This window comes from Ursus arctos, unplaced genomic scaffold (genome assembly GCF_023065955.2).
Source record: "Ursus arctos isolate Adak ecotype North America unplaced genomic scaffold, UrsArc2.0 scaffold_37, whole genome shotgun sequence".
NCBI classification, from domain to species: domain Eukaryota; kingdom Metazoa; phylum Chordata; class Mammalia; order Carnivora; family Ursidae; genus Ursus; species Ursus arctos.
The window spans coordinates 16,191,095-16,215,541 of record NW_026623053.1 but is presented as its reverse complement, the minus strand read 5'-3'; the positions used below and the strand labels follow the sequence as shown (position 1 = coordinate 16,215,541).

At 35.8% G+C, this 24,447-nt stretch overlaps 1 protein-coding gene across 5 annotated transcripts in view; it reads left to right on the top strand.

Annotated features, from left to right (window-relative positions):
• Positions 1-24,447, top strand: part of RALGAPA1 (Ral GTPase activating protein catalytic subunit alpha 1) — a 258,914-nt gene that overhangs the window by 186,710 nt on the left and 47,757 nt on the right. For all 5 annotated transcript variants that reach the window (XM_048221044.2, XM_026513605.4, XM_044389462.3 and 2 more), the window contains 2 exons: positions 4,681-4,804; positions 18,694-18,849. In XM_048221044.2, coding sequence (XP_048077001.1) covers positions 4,681-4,804; positions 18,694-18,849 — 280 coding nt within the window. The remainder of the gene's footprint in view (positions 1-4,680; positions 4,805-18,693; positions 18,850-24,447) is intronic.

The window sequence follows — 24,447 nt, the reverse complement described above, 5'->3', positions numbered from 1 at the left end:
TGAACATTCATGTACAGTTTTTTGCCATGGACACTAGTTTTATAAACTTTTTTATAAGACTTTATAGTTTTAAACCTTATATTAAGATCTAACGTCCTTTTTGTTTGTTGTTTTTGGTGTGAGATAGGAAGTTGCAAGGTAAGAATCCACCTTATTTTTTTGCTTGTTCATATCCAGTTGCCCCAGCACTATTTGTTGAAAAGACTCTTCTTTTCCCATTGAATTGCCATGGTATCCTTGTCAGAAAAGCAATTGATGACAAATATAAGGGTTTATTTCTAGATCAAAGATTCTGCTCCATATTCATCTGTTTGTCACTTCTTATGACACTACCACAGTGCATTGATTGCTACTGCTTTGTAGCAAGTTTTAAAATTGGGAATTATGAATTCTCCAACTTTGTCTTCTTTTTCAAGATAGTTATGGATATTCTGAATTTTAGGATGAGCTTGTTAATTTCTACAAAAACAGCAGCTGGGATTTTGGTAGGGATATACATTAAGTTTGTAGATCAGTTTGGGGGTATGGTCTTAACAATATTAAGTCTTTCAGTCCATGAATGGGATTTTTTTTAAGATTTTTAATTTCTTTTGACAATGTTTTGTAATTTTCAGAGTATAAATTTTATACTTGACTTTTTGTTAAGTACTTTTATACTTATATACCCAAGTAATTTATTATTTTTGATATGGTATAGTATTATAAAAGGAATTTTCTTAATTTTGATTGTTCATTGTTGGTATATAGATATACAATTGATTTTTGTATCCTGAACCCTGCTGTACTCATTTAATAGCTCTAAAAACTTTTCAGTAGATTCCTTAGGGTTTTCTGTACACAAAATCATCTCATCTGCAGGTGGAGGTAGTTTTACTTCTTTTCAATCACATTACTAATTTAGTCTCTTTGTAATTGATCTATTCAGGTGTTCTCTTTCCTCTTAAGTTGGATTTAATAATTTGTGTATCTCTAGGTATTTTTCTATTTAATCTATTTTATCTAACTTGTTGGCATAGAGTTGTTCATAGTTTTCCTATATAATCCTTTTTATTTCTGTACTGTATGTAGTGGTGTCTCTTCCTTAGGTTCTGATTTTAGTAATTTGAGTCTTCTCTTTTTTTCTTGTTCAATCTAACTCTAAGATTATCAATTTTGTTTATCATCTCAAAACAATTTTTGCTTTCATTGATTTTTCTCTGTTGTTTTTCTGTTCTGTTTTATTTCCACCTTAGTCTTTATTATTTCCTTTTTCTTCCTTTGATTTTAGTTGCTTTTCTAGTTTCTTAAAGCGGAAGGTTTAGTTATTGATGCAAGATCTTTTCATCTTTTTTAATATAGGCATTTACATCTATAAATTTACCAGTGAACACTGCTTTGCCTGCATGCCATCAATTTTGGTATGTTATGTTTTCATTTTCATCATCTCTAGGTATCTTCTTGTTTCCCTTGACATTCATTCTTTCAGTTATTTAGGAGTACATTGTTTCATTTCTATGTACATGTGCAATTCCCAAAGTTTTTTTTACTTTTACTGATTTCTGATTTCATTCCATTGTGATTAGAAAGTACATTTTGCATAATTTCAGTCCTTTTAAATTTATTGAGGCTTGTTTTCTGACCTACCATATGGTCCAACCCTATAGGATGTTCCTGTATCCTTGAGAAGAATGTGTATTCTACTGTTTTGTGGGGTGTTGTATAAATGTCTTTTAGGTCTAGTTGGTTTACAGTGTTATTGAAGTCTTCCATTTCCCTATTGATTCTCTCTTAATTGTTTTGTCCACTGTTGAAAGTCAGGTATTGAAGTCTTCAACTGTGATTGTAGAAATGCCTATTTCTGCCTCCAGTTCTGTTTTTGCTTCATGTATTTTGAAGCTCTCTGTTGAGTGCATGTGTGTTTTTAATTTTCATAATCTTCCTAGAAGGTTGACCTTTTAACATTATGAAATGTCTTTTTATCACTAATATTTTTCATTTTAAAGTCTGGTATTAATATAGCCACTCTGTGTTTCTTGGTTACTGTTTGCATGGTATCTTCCGTTTATTTTACTTTCAACATGTGTCTTTGAATCAAAAGTGTAATGCTTGATCACTTGTTTATTTTCTAGTGATTTGGCTGAAATAATCCTGCAAAGTCTGTTTCCCCACAGTGTGCAGCCTCAGCTGTCCCTGCTCAAAAATTTTAAAATGTTTTTTATCTTTTAGTAGGGCTAGCCATAGGTTCTCTCCTGGGTTGACATAATCTATTAATCCAAGTTTGTATTTTGGCCCCCTTAGCCAGTTAGATTTTTATTGTTTATTGTGGTTGTATGTGTGGCTTGGAGGCTGCTATCGCATTCATAATGTATATATTTTTTTGTCCCATGTTCACCCAGAGACTAGTAGCTTAGAAGTTTGCTCTCTGGTTGCTCCAAATAGGGTACAATTTTGGATATGCAGAGTCTTCTAGACTGCCAGTATTGACTGGATGTTGTTTTTAAGTTGTGGCTTCCTAACAGTTGACCCTGAGCTCAAATAGAGTATTTGTGAGGCTTCACCTTATGTTGATAGGTCTGTGTGGCTTGGGTCATGCTTTCATGTCTGTCCTGCATCTTACTCTGTTTGCTCCTGCGTGGGTGCAAGGTAGTACATATGCACAGGCTTCTTGACCTGTAGGCTTGACTGTGTTCCCAGGAGGACCCTTTTTGACTCTCTCTTCCTGCTTCTCTCTGTTAAAATTTCTGGATGCTCTGTTGTTTTACTTGTGTCTGGAAGTGTTAGCTTCTCTTAATGGCTTTCCACCATGCTCTTTCTTGTTTTTGACAAACCCATAGGCATGGAGTTCTCCAAGCTTTGTTTCAAAATCAAATCATTCCTCTCAGGCAGAGCTGCTGCTGACTTCTTTGTCCTTATGACCTGTGTTTTACCCTGAGCAGAACACAAGTAGTGGCACAATTCTGCCACTATACCTGAGCTGGGGTCAAGGACCAACTTTTGCTGGAATAACTAACACATTCACTCTACAACTGAACAGTGAGGGAAGGATTGGCAGTTCTTCATCTTCATAGCTTTCCCCTACTGGTGTGAAACCTCTAGCCTTACTGGTAAGCTAGAGTGGGGAAGACTGGGACAGACTTAGCTTTTTCCACCTAGAGCTTCCATCATAAGAGAGGGAGCTAAGGAAGTTAAGGAAGTTATGAGTTAAGGAAGACATGGTTCTTTCAGTCACAGCTGCCTGGAACAGATCTTATGCAGCATGGATCTGGAGAAGATAAGAAACCCAGCCAACAGCCTACTTCACCCAGGATGAAACCATATTCCCAGTCTGGCAACTGGAGGGGAGAGGGAACCCTTATCTTGGCCTGAGTAGAATGCCCAGGGTAAAGCTATAATGGGGAAGTAAAGGGTGGGTAAGGGAGCAGTCGTGGCTCAGATGCCAAAGACTCCTTCTGTTCTTACTGGATTTGGTAGATTTTCTTGATTGGATGTTTTTCCATTTGCTATATGCCCTTAGGACAATAGGCAGAGAATTTAAACGATTTTTTAAAAATCATTTTCACCACTTAAATTGTTATTTTGCTTGAGAAAGGGTCCACTGAGATACTTATTCTGTAATTCTGGAAGTCCCTGCCCCAGTTATATTTTATTGCTTAGGTTAGATTATCCTAAATATATTGAATATACCAAAAGTTGCCTAAGTGTTCACCCCATAAAGTGAAATATTGCCATAGTGGAAGCAACTAAAATATCTTTGTTCCTGATTTTAAGTTGCTCGTGTTGAAACCCATAATCATGACCTTACAACTTCCTCAAGATATGTAGGAAAATCTGGTTGTCTGACTAACTTTTTCAAATGATTTCAATTATTACTTGTTGAATATGGTTTGTTTGCTTGCTTTCTAATTTCTACATACTATAGTGTGAAAACATTACCCCTGTCATAAAGTTCGCTAGCCCATGCTCTGTTAAATCACCTTAGACCAAATGTAGTGTGCCCTAGTTAACTTGGAAAGCCATATGTTATACAAGAAATTTGTTTTTATGAACATTTTTAATTTGAAGGAGATCTAAAAAGAAAATGTCTAAGAGCGTGTCACTTATTCCATACAGTTCTATAATATTTGTGTGCAAATTTCTTATTTCTTATTCTGTACTTTGAAGAAATGGATCATTTCTCAGTCATCTCCGTACTCCTACTTAGTTTTATTTCTAAGACACATCCATTCAACTCTGGGATTTAGCCACATTGTACCACAGGTACCTCCTCAGATGCTTCATGCATTCACACGTCTTTGCTGATACTCGTTCTCCTCTTCATTTATCAGACCTCACTTGCCTTCACCCAGCTCAGTGTTACTCTCTCCTTTAAGTGTCTCTCTGTTTCTCCAGTCAGAAGTAATCACACCTTTCTTTTGTTCTACTGGCAAGCTTACTTTTTTTTTTTTACTTATAATTATGTATCTTCCTCAGATTTTTTTTACTTATAATTACGTATCTTTTACTTATATTTTTTACTTATAAATTTTTACTTATAATTACGTATCTAATTTTTTACTTATCATTACATATCCTAGTAGATTATAAGATTTAATTCATGTTCATCTCTTTATTGCCACATACTTTGTACATTGAACTTATTTATTGGATGAATGAATTGAGAAATTAATGATTAAATGAATGGTGTAATCTTTTGTTTTATAGTCGAGAGACCCACAAGATCGCAGTATTTTATGTTGCTGAAGGACAAGAAGACAAACATTCCATTCTCACCAATACAGGAGGAAGTCAAGCATATGAAGATTTTGTAGCTGGTCTTGGTTGGGAGGTATTGTTTTTAAATAATACCAGATATCATTGTATTTTTATTTGGAACCAGTGATTTTTTATTTCTTCCTAGCTTATTTTAGAAGAATTACTTTAGGAGACTCAACAACTTAATGCTGAGGTATTGTTTTTAAATAATACCAAATATCATTGTATTTTTATTTGGAACCAGTGGTTTTTTATTTCTTCCTAGCTTATTTTAGAAGAATTACTTTAGGAGACTCAACAACTTAATGCTGGGTTTCTGCTTTATATCCTATTTGCAAAGACAGAAGCAGGTTTGGACTTTGAAGGGAAAGTTGTTGACTGTTTTTTTATGAGTGAATATATTGTTAGTACTAAACTCCTAAGTTTAGGTGATCTGGATATTCCTCACAGCTGTGACCACTAGACAAGTGGTCTTCAGCACTATTCCAAGGCTTTTAGGGTCCACATTGGCTTGGTTAGTTTTGGGGAGATTAATTTCCAGATCCTGAATTTTACTAAAATTAATGCCTGAGAACCCTTCTGCTGTCTGTTGTCTCACCTTTTCTATTCTTCAACTCTGTAAAAGAAAGGCATACCACACACTCACCCAAGTCCTGCATTGCCCCAGAAGGTTTGTCACCCAAAAAAATTTCATTCAAAAAGGCATGTTCTGAGAGGGTCTCTGACGGCAAATCAGGAAATATTGAAAGGCGCACTGCACTTTATGTCATCCTGGCAACTAGCTCATGTCAAGGTTCCTGTACCATGTCTGTCTTATAATTGTAACTCAGAAGGGGAGGTATTTGTCATAGGGATTTGTGTTAATGTTCATTTAAATTGACACATGAAATGTCAGACATTTTCTAACAAAGTGAATTTGCTGATGGCTGATTGATTTGTCATTAAGTTAATAGCAGACATTTTATATATATTGTATCAGCCAAATAGGTAGCTCTACAATTTGATGAAAATATATTTAAAGCACATATACACATAACATACAGTACACTGGCAATTATATCTTTTGCAACAGTTTAAACTTGTGATGAAAATTTTTATATAGTTGTCAATACATAGTTTTTAAAAATTCCTGTAGAGAGCGCATGAGCAAAATTGTTGAAGACCACTGCACTAGACTATATAGAGGGCAGGCACTTCTATCTCATTGATTTTTCATTTTAAAAGACATCCAAGTGCCTTGTACAGTGTTCAGTACATAATCCTTTAGCATTCAGTATATATTTTTAATGGCTTATCTTACATGCTACTTCCTTTTAAGTGAATTACTTGGGGTCTTTGTTCCTATTTGCTTATTTGTCAAATGTAATATACTTCTTTACGCAACAGATATGACATGAAGTTCAGTTGAGATTAGGTATATGAAAGTCCTTTGGAAACTATAAAGAAAAATTATAAATAGATTTTCTGTTTAAAAAAAAAACACAGAAAAGTATTAATAAAAGCAAGAGACATTTGAAAAAGAACAAAGTAGGAGTACAGTACTCACACTTCTTTGTTTCAAAACTTAGTACAAAACAATAATCAAACAGTATGGTACTTGCACCAAGGATAGATATATTGATCAATGGAATAGAATTGAGATTCTAGAAATAAACCCATACTTCTACGGTCAACAGATTTTTGACAAGTGCCAAAACCATCCAGTGGAGAAAGAATAGTGTTTTCAATAAATGGTGCCAGAATAGCTGGATAGCCACATGCAAAAGAATGAAGTTGGACTCTTACCTCACACTATATATGTACAAAAATTAACTCAAAGTAGATCAAAAACCTCACAGTAAGAGCTGAAAGTATAAAATTCTTTTAAGACTTAAAATTCTTTTAAGTCTTAAATTTTCATGACCTTGGATTTTGCTAAGGTTTTTTTTTTTTCCTAGTTTTATGGAGCTGTAATTAATAAATAAAAGGGATTTTTATATATGACACTAAAAACATGAACAGCAAAGGAAAAAATAAATAAATTGGATTTCAGGGCACCTGAATGGCTCTGGTGATTAAGCATCCAACTCTTGGTTTCGGCTTAAGTCATGATCTCAGGGTCTTGAGATCAAGCCCCATGTTGGGCTCCCCCGCTCAGTTGTGGAATCTGCTTCAGATTCTTTCTCCCTGTCCCTCCCCTTCTTACGCTTCCCTCTCACACACACACTCCCTCAAATAAATAAATAAACAAATAAAATCTTTAAACAAATAAATAAATTGGATTTCATCAAACTGTAAACTTTGGTGCTTCAAAGGACACTATAAATATTTAAAGTGAAAAGGCAACCTACAGAATTGGGAAAAATAATTGCAAATCATATATATGATAAGGGACTTGAATCTAAAATATACAAAGAACTCATACAAATCAATAATTAGAAAACAATTGATTTAAAAAATTAGAACCTGAATGAACATTTCTTTTAATAAGATATGCACATAACCAATAAGCTCATGAAAAGATGCTTGACATCATTATTAGAGAAATGCATATCAAAACCACAGAGTTACTACTTCATACCCATTAGGCTGGCTAGAATCAAAAAGTCAGATAATAACAGCTGTAGGCTAGGATTCAGTACAATCTGAACCGATCTTACACTGCTAGTAGGAATGTGAAATGGTGTAGCTGCTGTGGAAAATGATCTGGCAGCTCATCACATAGTAAAACACTGAATTACCATATGATCAGAAATTCTACTCTCAGATAGATAGATACCCAAGAGACATGAAATTGTATATTCAGACAAAAACTTGTACATGGATGTTTATAGAAGCATTATTCATAAAAACCAAAAAGTGGAAGCAGCGCAAATGTCCATCAATGGATGGATGGATAAAATGTGATACATTCATATAATGGAATATTATTTCGCCATGAAAAGGAATGAAGTATTGATGTGCTCCAATATGGATATACCTTGAAAACGTGTTAGATGAAAGAAACCAGTCACAGACATGTGTTATGATCCATTTATTTGAAATATCACAATAAATAAATATATATATATATATGTATATGTATTTATACACACACATATACAAAAAGTAGGTCAGTGGTTGCTTAGGACTAGGAGGGATGAGGGAAGATCAGGGTGATAGCTAAAAGTTACAGGGTTTTTGATGAAAATGTTCTAAAATTGACTGTAGTGATGATTGCACTTACCTGTGAATATCCTGAAGTCCATTAAGTTGTACAATGGGAACTTTCATTTCTAGGAAGATCAAAGAGACATACTCTCCTTATTCTTCACACTAAGTACAACAAAAACCCTGTACGTTACATATAAAACAAACATTAAAAGACTCTGAAAGGTAGATAGGAAGACAGACCAACTCAGGACCAAGGAATGACATGATGATGGGTTCTCAAGGTTTTCTCTTTGTCTCCTGTGTCTCCGAATTGGATCTGAAATAGCAACCGAGAAACATCAGCAAGTACTATAATGAGGCATCCCCAGCACCACATGAGAGTAGTATCAGATAGTGTTAGAGAAGGCCAACCAAAAAGCCAAGATTTTCATCTCTGTCAGCTGGTCAAGTCCCCCATCCACACCAACAACACAATGTCAGTGGAGACTACATGAGGAACCTGGAATTTTCTCCCCACCTGGCATAATGAGGTGCCCCTACCTCCTCCACCGTGGTAGATCAGAGGAGGCCTAGTGGAGAAGTAGGCTTTTTACCATCACCCAGCAGTAATGAGACTAACCCTACTAGTAATGACTAACCTTTCCTCAGTAGACACCACATAGGAAACCAGAGCTCCTACCTCTACCTAACAGTAATGAAGATCTCCCCTCTGCAGTTGTCAGCTGAGGTTAAGTGAGAAACCTATACTTCACCCTCCACCTTGCTATAGTGAGGCAGTAAACACCTTGCTTCTTTGACAGAGCTGTGTCACAAAACAGCCAGCTGAAACAGAAGTTTTAAATAAGATTCATAGTCTTAAACATAATATGAAAATGTCCAAGCTTTGATCAAAAATCATACCAAGACCCAGCAAAGTCTCAAACTGAATGAAAAGAAGAAAATACTAACACCAAATGACAAAGATTTTGAGGTAACCATAATAGTCAATGGAAATTGACTAGCAATTAGGAACACAGTTGAAATAAATGAAGACTAGAAAATCTGAAAATTTAATTACTGAAATAAAAAGCTCAGTAGATGTGCCCAGCAACAGAGTCAGGTAAAGATGGGAGAAGAATCAATAAACTGGAAGTTGGAACAATAAAAAAATGTGAACAGCAGAGAGAGAAAAAACTTAAGGACAGTGAACAGAGTATCAGAGACCTATGGGACTATGACAAAAGATTTAACATTCCTGTTATGTGAGTCCCAGGAGGAGAGGAGAAATAGGTTGGGTCTGAAAATTACTTGAAGAAATAATGTTGAAAATTTCCCAAATTGGCAAGAGAAATAAAGTTAATAAAGCTACAGGTTAAAGAAGCTGGGTGAAACCCAGACAGGATAAATTGAAAAAAATCTGTGCAAGACACATCATAATTAAACTTCTGAAAAATAAGTCTCAAAAAAAATCTTAAAAACATCTGGAGAAAAGTTGTTCTTTATCTGTAAGGGGAAAGCAATTAGAATGAAAGGGATTTTCTTATCAGAAACTCTAGTAGCCAGGGATGCCTGGGTGGCTGAGTCGGTTAAGCGTCCAACTCTTGGTCTCGGCTCAGGTCTTCATCTCATGGTTGTGAGTTCAAGCCCCACATTGGGTTCCAAGCTGAGCATGGATCCTACTTAAAAAAAAACAAAAAAACAAAACCAAGAAACAAACTATAGTAGTCCAGAGAAAGTGACAATATTTTTCAAGTGCTGAAAGAAAAATTAATGTCAACCAGAATCATATTAGCTAGTGAAGGAATGAAGCAAAACATTCTCAGATGAAGGAAAACTTAGAGAACTTGTTGCAAGCAGACCTACCCTAAAAGAACAACTAAAAGAAGTTGTTTTAACAGAAAGGAAGCAATAGAAAGAACCTTGGAACACTGGAAAGAAAGAGCGTGACAAGAAAAAATATGGGTAAATACATTAGGTATTACTTCTCCTTTTGGGTTTTCTTAAATATGTTTGATGCAAAATTTATTTCTGATGTGTTTCTAAGTTATATTACAAACAATTGAGGGTAAAACTGAGGCAGGGTTTGTATATTTCTCTCAAACTGGTAAAGTGACATTAGTAGACTGTGATAAGTTATGTACATACAGTCTTACACCAAGAGCAACCACTAAAAATATGTATACAAAAAATACACTAAAAAAGATAAATAAAAATTGTAGAAGATGTTTAAGTAATCCATAGGAGGCAGGTAAAATAAACCAAAGAAATGAAAAACAGAAACAGGAAACAAAGAATAAAATGGCAGGCTTAAGCCCTACCATATCAGTCATTACATTAAATATAAATTGTCTAAAAATACCAATTAAAAACTGGCAGAGTGCATTAAAGATATGACCCTCCTATATGCTATATAAAATATATTCACTTCAACTATTACAATAGGGGCTGGTAGAAAGTAAAAGGATGAGTGGGGTGCCTAGGTAGCCCAGTTGGTTAAGCATCCAGCTCTTGATTTCAGCTTGGGTCATGATTTCAGGGTTGTGAGATTGAGCCCTGCATCAGGCTCCACGTTCATTGGGGAATCTGCTTGAGATTCTCTCTCTCCATCTCCCTCTGCTGCTCCCTACCACGTTCTCTCTCCCTCTCTCCCTTCCTCATTACATCACATGCCCTCCTTAATGTCCATCACCCAGTTACTACTCCATCCCCCCACCTGCCTCCCCTCCAGCAACCCTCAGTTTGTTTCCTGTGATTAAGAGTCTCTTATGGTTTGTCTCCCTCTCTGATTTCATATTGTTTTATTTTTCCTTCTCTTCTCCTATGATCCTATGCCTTGTTTCTTAAACTCCACTTATGAGTGAGATGATATGATAATTGTCTTTTTTTGATTGACTTATTTCACTTAGCGTAATTCCCTCTAGTTCCATCCACATCTTTGCAAATGGCAAGATTTCATTTTTTGATGGCTGTGTAATATTCTCATTGTATATATATACACCACATCTTCTTTATCCATTCATCTGTCGATGGACATTTGGACTCTTTCCATAGTTTGGCTTTTGTGGAAATTGCTGATATAAACAGTGGGGTACAGGTGCCCCTTTGGATCACTACAGTTGTATCTTTGGGGTAAATACCCAATAGTGCAATTGCCGGTCATAGGGTAGCTCTTTTTTCAACTTTTTGAGGAACCTCCATGCTGTCTCCCAGAGTGGCTGCACCAGCTTGCATTCCCACCAACAGTGTAGGAGGGTTCCCCTTTCTCCACATCCTTGCCAACGTCTGTCGTTTCCTGAGTGGTTAATTTTAGCCATTCTGACTGGTGTGAGGTGGAATCTCATTGTGGTTTTGATTTGTATTTCCCTGATGCTGAGTGATGATGAGCATATTTTCATTCTCCAAAAAAGTTTGGAGAAATGTCTGTTCATGTCTTCTGCCCATTTCTTGATTGGATTATTTGTTCTTTGGGTGTTGAGTTTGGTAAGTTCATTATAGACTTTGGATATTAACCCTTTATCTGATATATCATTTGCAAACATCATCTCCCATTCTTTCAGTTGTCTTTTGGTTTTGTCGACTGTTTCCTTTGCTGTGCAAAAGCTTTTTATCTTGATGAAGTCCCAATAGTCTATTTTTGCCTTTGTTTTCCTTGCCTTTGGAGATGTGTCTAGCAAGAAGTTGCTGCCTGTGTTCTCCTCTAGGATTTTGATGGATTCCTTTCATCCATTTTGAGTCTATATTTTGTGTATGGTGTAAGGAAATGGTCCAGTTTCAGCCTTCTGCATGTGGCTGTCCAGTTTTCCCAACACCATTTGATGAGGAGACTTTTTTCCATTGGATATTCTTTACTGCTCTGTTGAAGAGTAGTTGACCATAGAGTTGAGGGTCCATTTCTGGGTTCTCTATTCTGTTCCATTGATCTGTGGGTCTGTTTTTTGTGCCAGTACCATACTGTCTTAATGATTACAGCTATGTAGTAGAGCTTAAAGTCCAGAACTGTGATACCACAAGGTTTGGCTTGCTTTTTCAACATTCCTTTGGTTATTCAGGGTCTTTTCTGGTTCCATACAAATTGCAGGATTATTTGTTCCAGCTCTGTGAAAAAAGTTGATGGTATCTTGGTAGGGATTGCATTAACTGTGTAGATTGCTCTAGGTGGCATAGACATTTTAACAATATTTCTTCTTGCAGTCCATGAGTATGGAATGTTTTTCCATGTCTTTGTGTCTTCCTCAATTTCTTTCATGAGTTTTCTATAGTTTTCTGAGTACAGAAAACTATATTTCCTTTGCCTCTTTGGTTAGGTTTATTCCTAGGTATCTTATGGTTTTGGGTGCAATTGTAAATGAGAGCAACTCCTTAATTTCTCTTTCTTCTGTCTCATTGTTAGTGTATAGGAATGCAACTGATTTCTATGCATTGATTTTATATGCTGCCACTTTGCTGAATTCCTGTATGAGTTCTGGCAATTTTGGGGTGGAGTCGTTTGGGTTTTCCACCTAGAGTATCATGTCATCTGCAAAGAGTGAGAGTTTAACTTCTTTGCCAATTTGAATGCATTTTATTTCTTTTTGTTGTCTGATTGCTGTGGCTAAGACTTCTAGTACTATGTTGAACAACAGTGCTGATAGTGGACATCCCTGCCACGTTCCTTAGGGGGAAAGCTCTCAGTTTTTCCCCATTGATAATGATACTCACTGTGGGCTTTTCATATATGGCTTTTATGTTACTGAGGTATGTTCCTCTGTCTTAACGCTGCAAAGAGTTGTTTTTTTTTTTTAAGATTTTATTTATTTATTTGACAGAGAGACAGCCAGCAAGAGAGGGAACACAAGTGGGGGAGTGGGAGAGGAAGAAGCAGGCTCCCAGCGGAGGAGCCCAGTGCGGGGCTTGATCCCAGAATGCCAGGATCACGCCCTGAGCCAAAGGCAGACGCTTAACGACTGAGCCACCCAGGCGCCCCATGCAAAGAGTTTTAATCAAGAAAGGATGCTGTACTTTGTCAAATGCTTTTTCTGCATCTATTGAGAGGATCCTATGGTTCTTGTCCTTTCTTTTATTTATGTGGTGTATCATATTAATTTGCAGATGTTGAACCACACTTGCAGCCCAGGAATAAGTCCCACTTGGTCATAGTGAATAATCCTTTTAATGTACTATTAGACCCTACTGGCTAGTATCTTGATCAGTATTTTTGCATCCATGTTCATCAGGGATATTGGTCTGTAATTCTCCTTTTTGGTGGGGTTTTTGTCTGGTTTGGGGACCAAGGTAATGTTGGCTTCATAGAAAGAGTTTGGAAGTTTTCCTTCATTTCTATTTTTTGAAGCAGCTTCAAAAGAATAGGTATTAATTCTTCTCTGTTTGTTTGGTAGAATTCCTCTGGGAAGCCATCCGGCCCTGGGCTCTTGTTTGTTGGAAGATTTTTAATTACTGCTTCAATTTCCTTGCTGGTTATGGGTCTGTTCATGTTTTCTGTTTCTTCCTGTTTCAGTTTTGGTAGTTTATACGTCTCTAGGAATACATCCATTTCTTCCAGATTGCCTAATTTGTTGGCATATAGTTGCTCATAATATGTTCTTATAATTGTATTTCTCCCATGTTTGTTGTGATCTCTTCTCTTTCATTTGTGATTTTATTTATTTGGTCCTTTCTCTTTTCTTTTGATAAGTCTGGCTGGGGGGTTATCAATCTTATTAATTCTTTCAAAGAACCAGCTCCTAGTTTTGTGGATCTGTTCTGTTCTTTTGGTTTCTATTTCATTAATTTCTGCCCTAATCTTTGTTAATTCTGTTCTCCTGCTTAGTTTAGGCTTTATTTGCTGTTCTTTATTCAGCTCCTTTAGGTGTAAGGTTAGGTTGTGTATTTGAGACCTTTCTTGTTTCTTGAGAAAGGCTTGTATTGCTATATACTTCCCTCTTAGGACTGCCTTTGCTGCATCCCAAAGGTTTGACCAGTTGTGTTTTCATTTTCATTAGTTTCCATGAATTTTTAAAAACTCTTCTTTAATTTCCTTGTTGACCCATTCATTCTTTAGTAGGATGCTCTTTAGCGTCCATGTATTTGAGTTCTTTCCAAATTTCCTCTTGTGATTGAGTTCCAGTTTCAAAGCACTGTGGTCTGAAAATAATGCAAGGAATGATCCCAGTCTTTTGGTACTGGTTGAGAAGAGGATTGGTCCAAGATGGTGAAGGGGCGGGAGACCTTAATTTTGTCTGCTCCCAAGAATTCAGCTAGATAGCTTTCAAATCGTTCTGAACACCTGCGAACTGAACCATAGATCTAAGAATAGAATAGTTGCAATGCTACAAATAGAAAAGGGACCACTTTCTGCAAGAATGACAAGATGAAAACTCACCTCAGAAAAGAGCACAGGAGGCCCTACTGACTGCCAGGGACCTAATCAGTATGGACATAAGTAAGATGTCAGAACTGGAGTTCAGAATAACAATTACAAAGATACTAGCTGGGCTTGAAAAAAGCATCGAAGACACTAGAGAATCCCTTTCTGGAGAAATAAAAGAACTAAAATCTAACCAAGTCAAAATCAAAAAGGATATTAATGAGATGCAATAAAAAATGGAGGCTCTAACTGCTAGGATAAATGAGGCAGAAGAGAGAATTGGTGATATATAAGACAAAATGATGGAGAATAAAGAAGCTGAGAAAAAGAGAGATAAACAACTGCTGGATCACAAGTGTAGAATTTGAGAGATAAGTGATAACATAAAGCAGAACAATATTAGAATAATTGGGAGAGAGGGGGCAGAAGGTATACTGGAGCAAATTATAGCAGAGAACTTCCCTAATCTGGGGAAGGAAACAGGCATTCAAGTCCAGGAAGCACAGAGAACCCCCCTCAGAATCAATAAAAACAAGTCAACACCCCAACATATAATAATGAAACTTGCAAATCTCATAAACAAAGAGAAAATCCTGAAAGCAGGTCAGCACAAGAGGTGTGTAACCTACAAGGGTAGAAATATTAGATTGGTAGCAGACCCATCCACAGAGACCTGGCAGGCCGGAAAGGACTGGCATAATATATTCAGGATGCTAAATGAGAAGAATATGCAGCCAAGAATACTTTATCCAGCTAGGATGTCATTCAAAATAGGAGTGATAAAAAGCTTCCAGGACAAACAGAAACTTGAAGAATTTGTGATCACCACACCGGCCCTACGGGATCCTCTAAGCAAAGAGAGAGCCCAAAAGTAACATAAACCAGAAAGGAACAGAGACAATATAAAGAAACAGTCATTTTACAGGCAGTACAATGGCACTATATTCATATATTTCAATAGTTACTCTGAATGTAAATGTGCTAAATGCCCCAATCAAAAGACACAGGGTATCAGATTGGACAAAAAAGCAAGACCCATGGATATGCTGTCTGCAAGAGACTCATTTTAGACCCGAATACACCTCCAGATTGAGGGGGTGGAAAACTATTTATCATGCCAATGGACATCAAAAGAAAGCTGGGGTGGCAGTCCTCATATCAGAAAAATTAGATTTTAAACCAAAGACTGTAATAAAGAGATGAGAAAAGACACTATTTCATAATTACAGGGTCTATCCAACAAGAAGATCTAACAATTGTAAATATTTATGCCCCTAACATGGGAGCAGCCAAATATATAAGCCAATTAATAACAAAATCAGTGAAACATATCAATAATAATGCAATAATAGGGTACTTTAACACCTCCGTCACTGCAATGGACAGATCGTCTAAGCAGAATATCAACAAGGAAATAAGGGCTTTGACTGACACACCGGACCAGATGGTCTTCACAGATATATTCAGAACATACCATTCTAAAGCAACAGAATACACATTCTTCTTTAGTGCACATGAAGCATTCTCCAGAATAGATCACATACTGGGTCACAAATCAGGTCTGTTTGTACAACATTCTTGAAATGACCATTTAGTAGTGAAAAACAGATTACTCGTCAGGGTTAGAGAGAGTAGGGTAAGAGGGAAGTGGGTATGGCTCATGTAACCGGGTAACGGGGATCCTTATGGTGTTGAAAATGTTCTGTTTCTTAATCATATTAATGCCAGTATCCTGCGGGGTTTTTTTTTTGTTTTTGAGAGAGAAAGTACAAGCAGGGGGCAAGGAGGGGGAGAGGGGGAAGGAGAGAATCTCAAGCAGGCTCCATGCTGAAACTCGATCTCATGACACTGAGATTACGACCTGAGCTGAAATCAAGACTCAGACACCCAACCCACTGAGCCACCCAGGTACCCCATCCAGTATCCTGGGTTTAATATAGTTTTTCATTAGGGTAATCTATACAGGGTTCATAGGATCTGTACTTCTTATTTTTTAAATATTTTTTAAAACTTCTTATTAATCTACAGTTATCTCCAGTTAAAAAAGTTGAATCAAAAAAATGGAGATCATCAGGTATTGCGTGAGTGTTTAGAGCAAAGGAACACTAGAATGAGACTTTTTCTCCATTACATGATCAGAGAATTGATCTGAAAATAACCTATTCTCTAACACAAAACAAAACAAAACAAAACCTCTACACCTATTCACCTATCATATTTTTCACCTATCATATTTGAAAAAATCATAAAGTTTGATAATATATTTAAGAGGCCATGAGGGAAATGGGTATTTTTATACACTGTTGGTGCCATCTATAGGGAGACATTTTAGTGAGTGTCAAAATTAGAACCGCACATGCCCTTTGACTTACAGTTCCACTTTTAACTATTTGTCCTATGGATCTACTTTCACAGATGCAACATGACATGTATTCTGTGTTGTTCACTGCATCACTGACATAATAACAAAAGGTTGTGTGTGTGTGTGTGTGTGTGTGTGTATTCACATGTAAGAATTTAATTGTATATAAGAGAACATTTTCAAAAAGATATTTAAGAAACTGATTTCTGGGGACAGCTGGGTGGCTCAGTCAGTTAAGCAGCCGGCTCTTGATTTCAGCTCAGGTTATGATCTCAGAGTCCTGGGATTGAGTTCCATGTTGGGCTCCACACTCAGTGGGGAGTCTGCTTGAGGATTTTCTGTCTCCCTCTCCCTCTTCCCATTTGTGTACTCACTCTCTCTTTGTCTCTAAAATAAGTAAATCTTGGGGCACCTGGGTGGCTTGGCTGGTTAAGTATCTGCCTTCAGTTCAGGCCATGATCCCAGGGTTCTAGGATCGAGTCCCATGTCAGGCTCCTTGCTCAATGGGGAGCCTGCTTCTCCCTTTGCATGCCGCTTCCCCTACTTGTGCTCTCTCTCTCTCTTACAAATAAATAAAATCTTTTTTAAAAAATTAAATCTTTAAAAAGGAAAAAAGGGGCACTTGGGTGGCTCAGTTGGTTAAGTGTCTGCCTTCGGCTCAGATCAGGATCTCAGGGACCTGTGATAGAGCCCCATGTCGGGCTCCCTGCTCAGCGGGGAGTGTGCTTCTCCTTCCTCTGCTCCCCCTACTTGTGCTCTCTCTCTAATAAATAAATACAGTCTTTTAAAAAAAGAAAAAAAGAGAATTTGCTTTCTGGAAGGGGAACTGAGTACTAAAGATGAGAGAGATGGAAGGAAGAATTTTGGTATACTTATGAAATTTTAGTTATATGAATGTATTACTGAGTCAAATTTAACAATATTATAAGTGATTGAGTCAATCTTATAGTAATGGCATAAAAACTAATTTGTTATTCAGATGTTCATTTAACTGATATTGATAGTTGAGACATGTTCAGTTCACATGGTACAAAAATTGGTTTTTGTAATTCATTTTATCAGTTATTCAGATTTTTTAATTTTTAATTGAAGTATAATTAACATACAGTGTTATATTACTTTCAGGAGTACAGTATAATGATTCAACAGTTCTACACATTACTCAGTGCTGATCATAAGTGTACTCGATCCCCTTTATCTATTTCACCCACGCCCCCAGCTACCTTCCCTCTGGCAACCACCAGTCTTCTGTGTTTAAGAGTATGCTTTTTTGTTTGTTTCTTTTCTTCTTTGTTCATTTGTTCTGTCTTTTAAATTCCACATGTGAGTGAAATCATATGGTATTTGTCTTTCTCTGACTGACTTATTTTACTTAGCCGAGGTCCATGCATATTTCAGATTTCATTTTTTAAAAGCACGTATAAAGTGGTTTCTCTGAGTGGAAAGATGCAAGCGATGTTTCTTTTTTCTTTGTGTTTCTTTTTGCTTTCTAATATTTAATTTTCAACAGTGAAGACAGGTTGCTTTGTGTATTGCAAGGTTCAGGGAATATCACCCAATGTAGTGATCCTGATATTAGCATGTATTTTATTTTAATCAGGAAAAAATATGTGTAAAAATCTTTGCACAGATTAATTTGTAGTTTTTTAATGCATTAGCAGTGCAGTTAAGTTCCGCATTTTTGTATTTTTGTTCTGAGCTATGTGATAACTAATAAAAATTGAGAAGCCAGTTTCGATGAGTAAATATAACACATTTAATCATCTCGTCAAAGTGACATTACTGTTTTAACTTTCCCCCAGATCATTTCCAGTCTTGATTTTTGACACTTGATTTTTTTCTCTGGCCTTGGGGTCCTCCCATAGCCTTTATGATTTAGCATTAACGCTTAGTAGCTTAACAAAAGATGCATAGTGTACAGCAATTGATTTCTTTCCTGATTAACTCTAATTAGGGATCCACAAATACTTAAAAAGTACCAGTGTGAACAGAACAGCTCTAACTAGAAATTCTGGATCAAGTATTGGTTGATAACATGCCAAAGATTTTCTTCTCATGTTTTTGCAAATTGAGAAATTTGAGTCTGAAATATAGTAAGTTTTTGAGTTTTGTTTAGTTGATTAATATTATGTGTCATTGCTCCCAGGTCAATCTTACAAACCATTGTGGTTTCATGGGAGGACTACAAAAAAACAAAAGCACTGGACTGACCACACCATATTTTGCTACCTCTACAGTAGAAGTAATATTTCATGTATCAACAAGAATGCCTTCTGATACTGACGACTCTTTGACCAAAAAAGTAAGTGCTAAGAAAAAATGTTGAGTTAAAATCCTAGTAATTGAGAAAATAAATACATAAAATATGTAAGTAATCTAATTGATAAAGCACTATTTCTGAGTATTCTAATCTTCACCTAATACTGTCTCCCGAAACAGGATTGTTCTAGAGCAAATGCTGTTTTCCTTTATGATAACATTGAAGGTTATTATCTTAACTGAGGATTTGCCTTCAAGAAAATAGGAATATGACAAAATGAAAAACTTCTGCATATGTTCAAATCGGTGAAATTACATTTCAAGTCTCTTCACACACGGATAGATATAATGGTTATATTGATTGAGGGAGAGCAAAAGCTTATATTAGTTATTACAAAGCACTTAAAATATAACATACTTTATCATAATTTTAACTAAAACTAGTAGAACAGATAAGTAAGCCTTAACGAAAAGGAATTTTACTATCTTAGAATTTATGAGAGATGTGGTGGAATGGTTCTGATGGCCCTTGTCCTTTAAAACCTACACCATCGTTTTTCTGTAGGTAGTCATTCAAAAGTCATTCTAGTGACTATAGAGATACCTCAGAGTACAGCTGTATGTGTTCAATCCATGTTTGGTTTTCTTAGGGAGAAATATTTTTAAGAATAAAACCTTGTCCAACATTTATTTACCTTTTCTTTCTCCTCCTTCCTCAATTTATTCAAAACTGCTAAATGTAACCAATTTAATATCATTGGTCATTTTACTTAATGTTCTCTTGCCTGATATCAAAACTTTTTATACTTTATTAAACTATGAAAATAGTATATTCTCACACTCTTTTGTAAAGGAACTTTAGAACTCTCAAATGTTTGATAAGATTGATTTAATACCCTTGATGCCTTTTGTTTACAATTTAAAATACTGTTGGAATGTGCCTACTAAATGAGTAATGGTTGATAAAACTAATTAGATTGGAATGAGTAGTAAAGGTGGAGGTAATTGATAAATCTAAGAAAGTATATTCAGTAATAAGTGTGCTATAGAATTTCTTGTGTAGTTTTTAGAAGTAGAAAATGATCCATGAATACTGATAAGAAGATGGTAAAGAGGTGAATTGGAGTAAAAACTTCATTAAACTTCAATGAAGCACGTCCTTCCATCAACTCATTTTATTTATTTATTTGATGGAGAGAGAGACAGCCAGTGAGAGAGGGAACACAAGCAGGGGGAGTGGGAGAGGAAGAAGCAAGCTCCCAGCGGAGCAGGGATCCTGATGTGGGGCTCGATCCCAGGACTCTGGGATCACGCCCTGAGCCGAAGGCAGACGCTTAACGACTGAGCCACCCAGGCGCCCCCATCAACTCATTTTAAACCTCTATGAAAATAAGCCATACCTAAATTAGAGACAATTATAAGTATAGTGCAAAAAGATAATTTTAGGGGTGCATGGGAAGCTCAGGCTGTTAAGTGTCCCGATTCTTGATTTTTGGCTCAGCTCAATCTCAGGGTCATAAGGTTGAGCTCCATGTGGAGTACTGTGCTGGGGGTGGAGCTTCCTTGGGATTCTCTCTCTGCCCCTCCCTTGCTTCTCTCACTCTCTGTACTTGCAGGCACACTCTCTTTCCCTCTCAAAAAATAAATAAGTAAAATAACAATTAAAAATTTGTTTTAAAAGATAATATTAATCATTAAGAACTTGGCCATGGCTCATATTTATCATTATCATTTTCGTGGCTCCGTGGATACAACTTTTAAACCCCAGAGTAGAGTCTAAAATTGATATTATCTTGGATTGCAAACATAAGAGAACAAAGTACATCATTTTTTGTTGAAAAATCTGTTTTGATTTGTTTTGTTTTTTAAAGAAAACTATGCCAGGATATTTTTACTTCACTATATTAAACATGATAATTATATGGTACTTGAAATTTTATTCCTGTGGCCTTCGTAAAAATGTCAAATAAGTAGGATTTCTTATTATTTTCAAAACAGTCATGAGGATGTGTCCTTAACTACTTAAGAAGTTTCTGAAATGGATGTTTAACAATTCATTATCATAAAAAGATTAATTTTGGAGAGGATAACACCATTTAAGAATTGCTAAATGGTTGAGTTCTAATTAAAATGATATTAAGTGGTAAAAATTTTTTTAAGTGCTGGATTTATTAGAGAATTTTGAGGAAGTAAGCATTGAACATTGTTTCATCTGTAAATATAGAAAGCTTTTTTACTGTAGTAAAAATTACATATATAATTTACCATTTTCACCTTTTAAAAATTTTTTTTATTTAAATTTTTTAGGGTTTGGAAATTTCTTTTTCACTGAAGTGTAATTAACATACAGTGTCCTAATTAGTTTTAGGTGTGTGCATTGTAATGACTGAACAGTTCTATACATTACTCAGTGCTCATCATTATTGATAAGCGTACTCTTAATCCCTTTATCTATTTCACCCATCCCCCAGCCCTTCTCCCCTCTGGCAACCACCAGTTTTTCCTATGTATTTAAGAGTCTAGTTTTCTCTTTGTCCATTTTTTTCTTTGTTCATTTGTTCTGTTTCTTACATTCCACACGAGTGAAATCATATGGTATTTGTCTTTTTCAGACTGACATTTCACTTAGCATTATACCCTCAGGTCCCTCCATGGTGTTACAGACGGCTAGATCTCATTCTTTTTTATGGCTGAGTAATGCTGTATTGTGTGTGTGTGCGTGTATATTTATATATATATATTTATATATATATTTATATATATCACATCTTCTTTATCCATTCACCTATGGATGGACACTTGGGTTGCTTCTTTATCTTGGCTGTTGTAAATAATGCTGCAGTAAACATAGTGTGCGTATGTCATTTCAAATTAGTATTTTGTTTTCTTTGGGTAAATATGCAGTAATGGAATTACAGGATCATATGGTAATTCTATTTTCCATACTGTTTTTCACAGTGGCTGCACCAGCTTTGCATTTCCAGCAATAGTACACAAGGTTCCGTTCCACATCCTCGCCGATACTTTTTATTTCTTGGTGGTTCTTTTGTTTTTGTTTTATTCTAGCCATTCTTACTGGTGTAAGGTGATATCTCATTGTGGTTTTGATTTGTCTTTCCCTGATGATTAGTGATGTTGAACATCTTTTCATGCGTCTGTTGGCCATCTGTATGTCTTCTTTGGAAAAATGTCTATTCAGGTCCTCTGCCCATTTTTAGATTATTATTTTGGTGTTGTATAAATTATTTTGTATTTTGAATATTAACTCTTTATCAGATATATCATTTGCAGATGTCTTCTGTAATTTAGGAGGTTGCCTTTTGTTGACGACTTTCTTTGCTATGCAAAAACTTTTTATTTTGCTGTAGTCCCAAGAGTTTAATTTTGGTTTTCTCTTGCCCGAGGAGGCATAGCTACAAAAATGTTTCTACAGCTCATGTCCACGAAATTACTACCTATGTTTTCTTCTAGGAGTTTTATGGTTTCAGGGCTCACATTTAGATCTTTAATCCATTTTGAGTTTATTTTTGTGTATGGTATTTTTATTTTTTGCATGTAGCAGTATTTGTTGAAGAGACTGTCTTTTCCCCACTGTATGTTTTTCCCTCCTTTGTTGTAGATTAATTGACCATATAAGCATGGGTTTATTTCTAGGTTCTTTGGACTGTTCGGTTGATCTGTGTGTGTGTTTATGCCAGTACCGTACTGTTTTGATTACTACAGCTTTGTAGTCTATCTGGAAATCTGGGATTATGATACCTCCAAGCTTTGTTTTTTCTCAAGATTGCTTTGGCTGTTCGGGGTCTTTCACATTCCATACAAATTTTAGGATTATTTCTTCTAGTTTTGGAAAATTGCTGTTGGTATTTTGATAGGGATTGCACTGAATTCATAGATTGCTTTAGGCACTGTGGACATTTTAACAGTGTTGGGTTTTCCAGTCCATGAGCATGGAATAGCTTTCCATTTGTTTGCATCATCTTCAGCTTCTTTGATCAGTGTTTTATAGTTTTCGGAGTGCAGTTTATTCCTAGACATTTTATTCTCTTTGGTGCAATTATAAATGGAATTGTTTTGTTAATTTCTCTTTCTCCTTCTTTATTATCAGTATAAAGAAATTCAGCCGATTTCTGTATATTGACTTTGTATCTTGCAACTTTACTGAATTCATTTATCAGTACTAGTAGTTTTTTTGTGGAGTCGTTAGGGCTTTCTATATGTAGTGTGAGGTCAACTGCAAATAGTGACAGGTTTACTTCTTCCTTATTAATTTGGATACCTTGTATTGTCTAATTGCTGTGTGGCTAATACTATGTCGAATAGAAGTGATGAGAGTGGACATCTTGGTCACGTTTCTGATCTTAGAGGAAAAGCTCTTAGTTTTTCACCGTTGCGTATGCTGTTAGCTGTGGGTTTTTTATATATAGTCTTTATTATATTGAGGTATGTTCCCTCTAAACCTACTTTTTTGAGAGATTTTGTCATGAATGGATGTTATATTTTGTCAAATGCTTTTTCTCCATCTCTTGAGATGATCATATGGTTTTTATTCTTTTTCTTGTTAATGCAGTTATCATCATGTTGCTTGATTTGTGGATATTGAACCACCTTTGCATCCCAAGGATAAATCCTACTTGATCGTGGTGAATGATTTTTTTTAATGTATTGTTGGATTCAGTTTGCTAATATTTTGTTGTGGATTTTTGCATCTCTTTTCATCAGATACTGGCCTGTAGTTTTCTTTTTCTTTCTTTCTTCCTTTTGTGTGTGTGTGTGTGTGTGTGTGTGTGTGTGTGTGTGTGGTTTATTTCTCTGGTTTTGGTATCAGGGTAATGCTACTAGCCTTGTACAATGAATTTGGAAGCTTTCCTTACTCTTCTATTTTTTGGAGTAGTTTGAGGAAAATGGGTCGTAACTCTTCTTTGTATATTTGGTAGAATTCACCTGTGAAGCCATCTGGTTCTGAACTTTTATTGTTGTTGTTGTTTAAGATTTTATTTATTTATTAGAGAGAGAGAGAGAGCACACGAGCAGGGGAGGGGCAGAGGGAGAGGAAGAAGCAGACTCCTTGTTGGGATCATGACCTGAGCTGAAGGCAGATGCTTAACCAACTGAGCTACCCAGGTGCCCCTCTGGACTTTGTTTGTTGGGAGATTTTTATTACTAATTCAGTTTCATTGCTAGTGATTGGTTCGTTCAGATTTTCTATTTTTTCCTGATTCCATTTTGGAAGGTTATATATGTGTCTACAAATTTATTCATTTCTTCTAGGTTTTCCAATTTGTGGGCATATAATTTTTCATGATATTCTCTTATAATCCTTTGTATATCTGTAGTGTTGGTTATTTTTCCTCTTTCACTTATGTTGGTATTGTGTTCTCTCCCTTTTTTTGAAGAGTCTGGCTAAAGGTTTATCAATTTTGTTGATCTTTTCAAACAACCAGCTCCTGGTTTTATTAATCTCTTCTGTTGTTTTTTTAGTTTCTATTTCATTTATTTCTGCTTTAATCTTTATTATTTCTTCTACTGGCTTTGGGTTTGTTGGTTCTTCTTTTTCTGGCTCCTTTAGGTGTAAGGTTAGGTTGCTTATTTGAGATTTTTCTTGTTTTTTGAGGTAAGCCTGTATTGCTATAAATTTCCC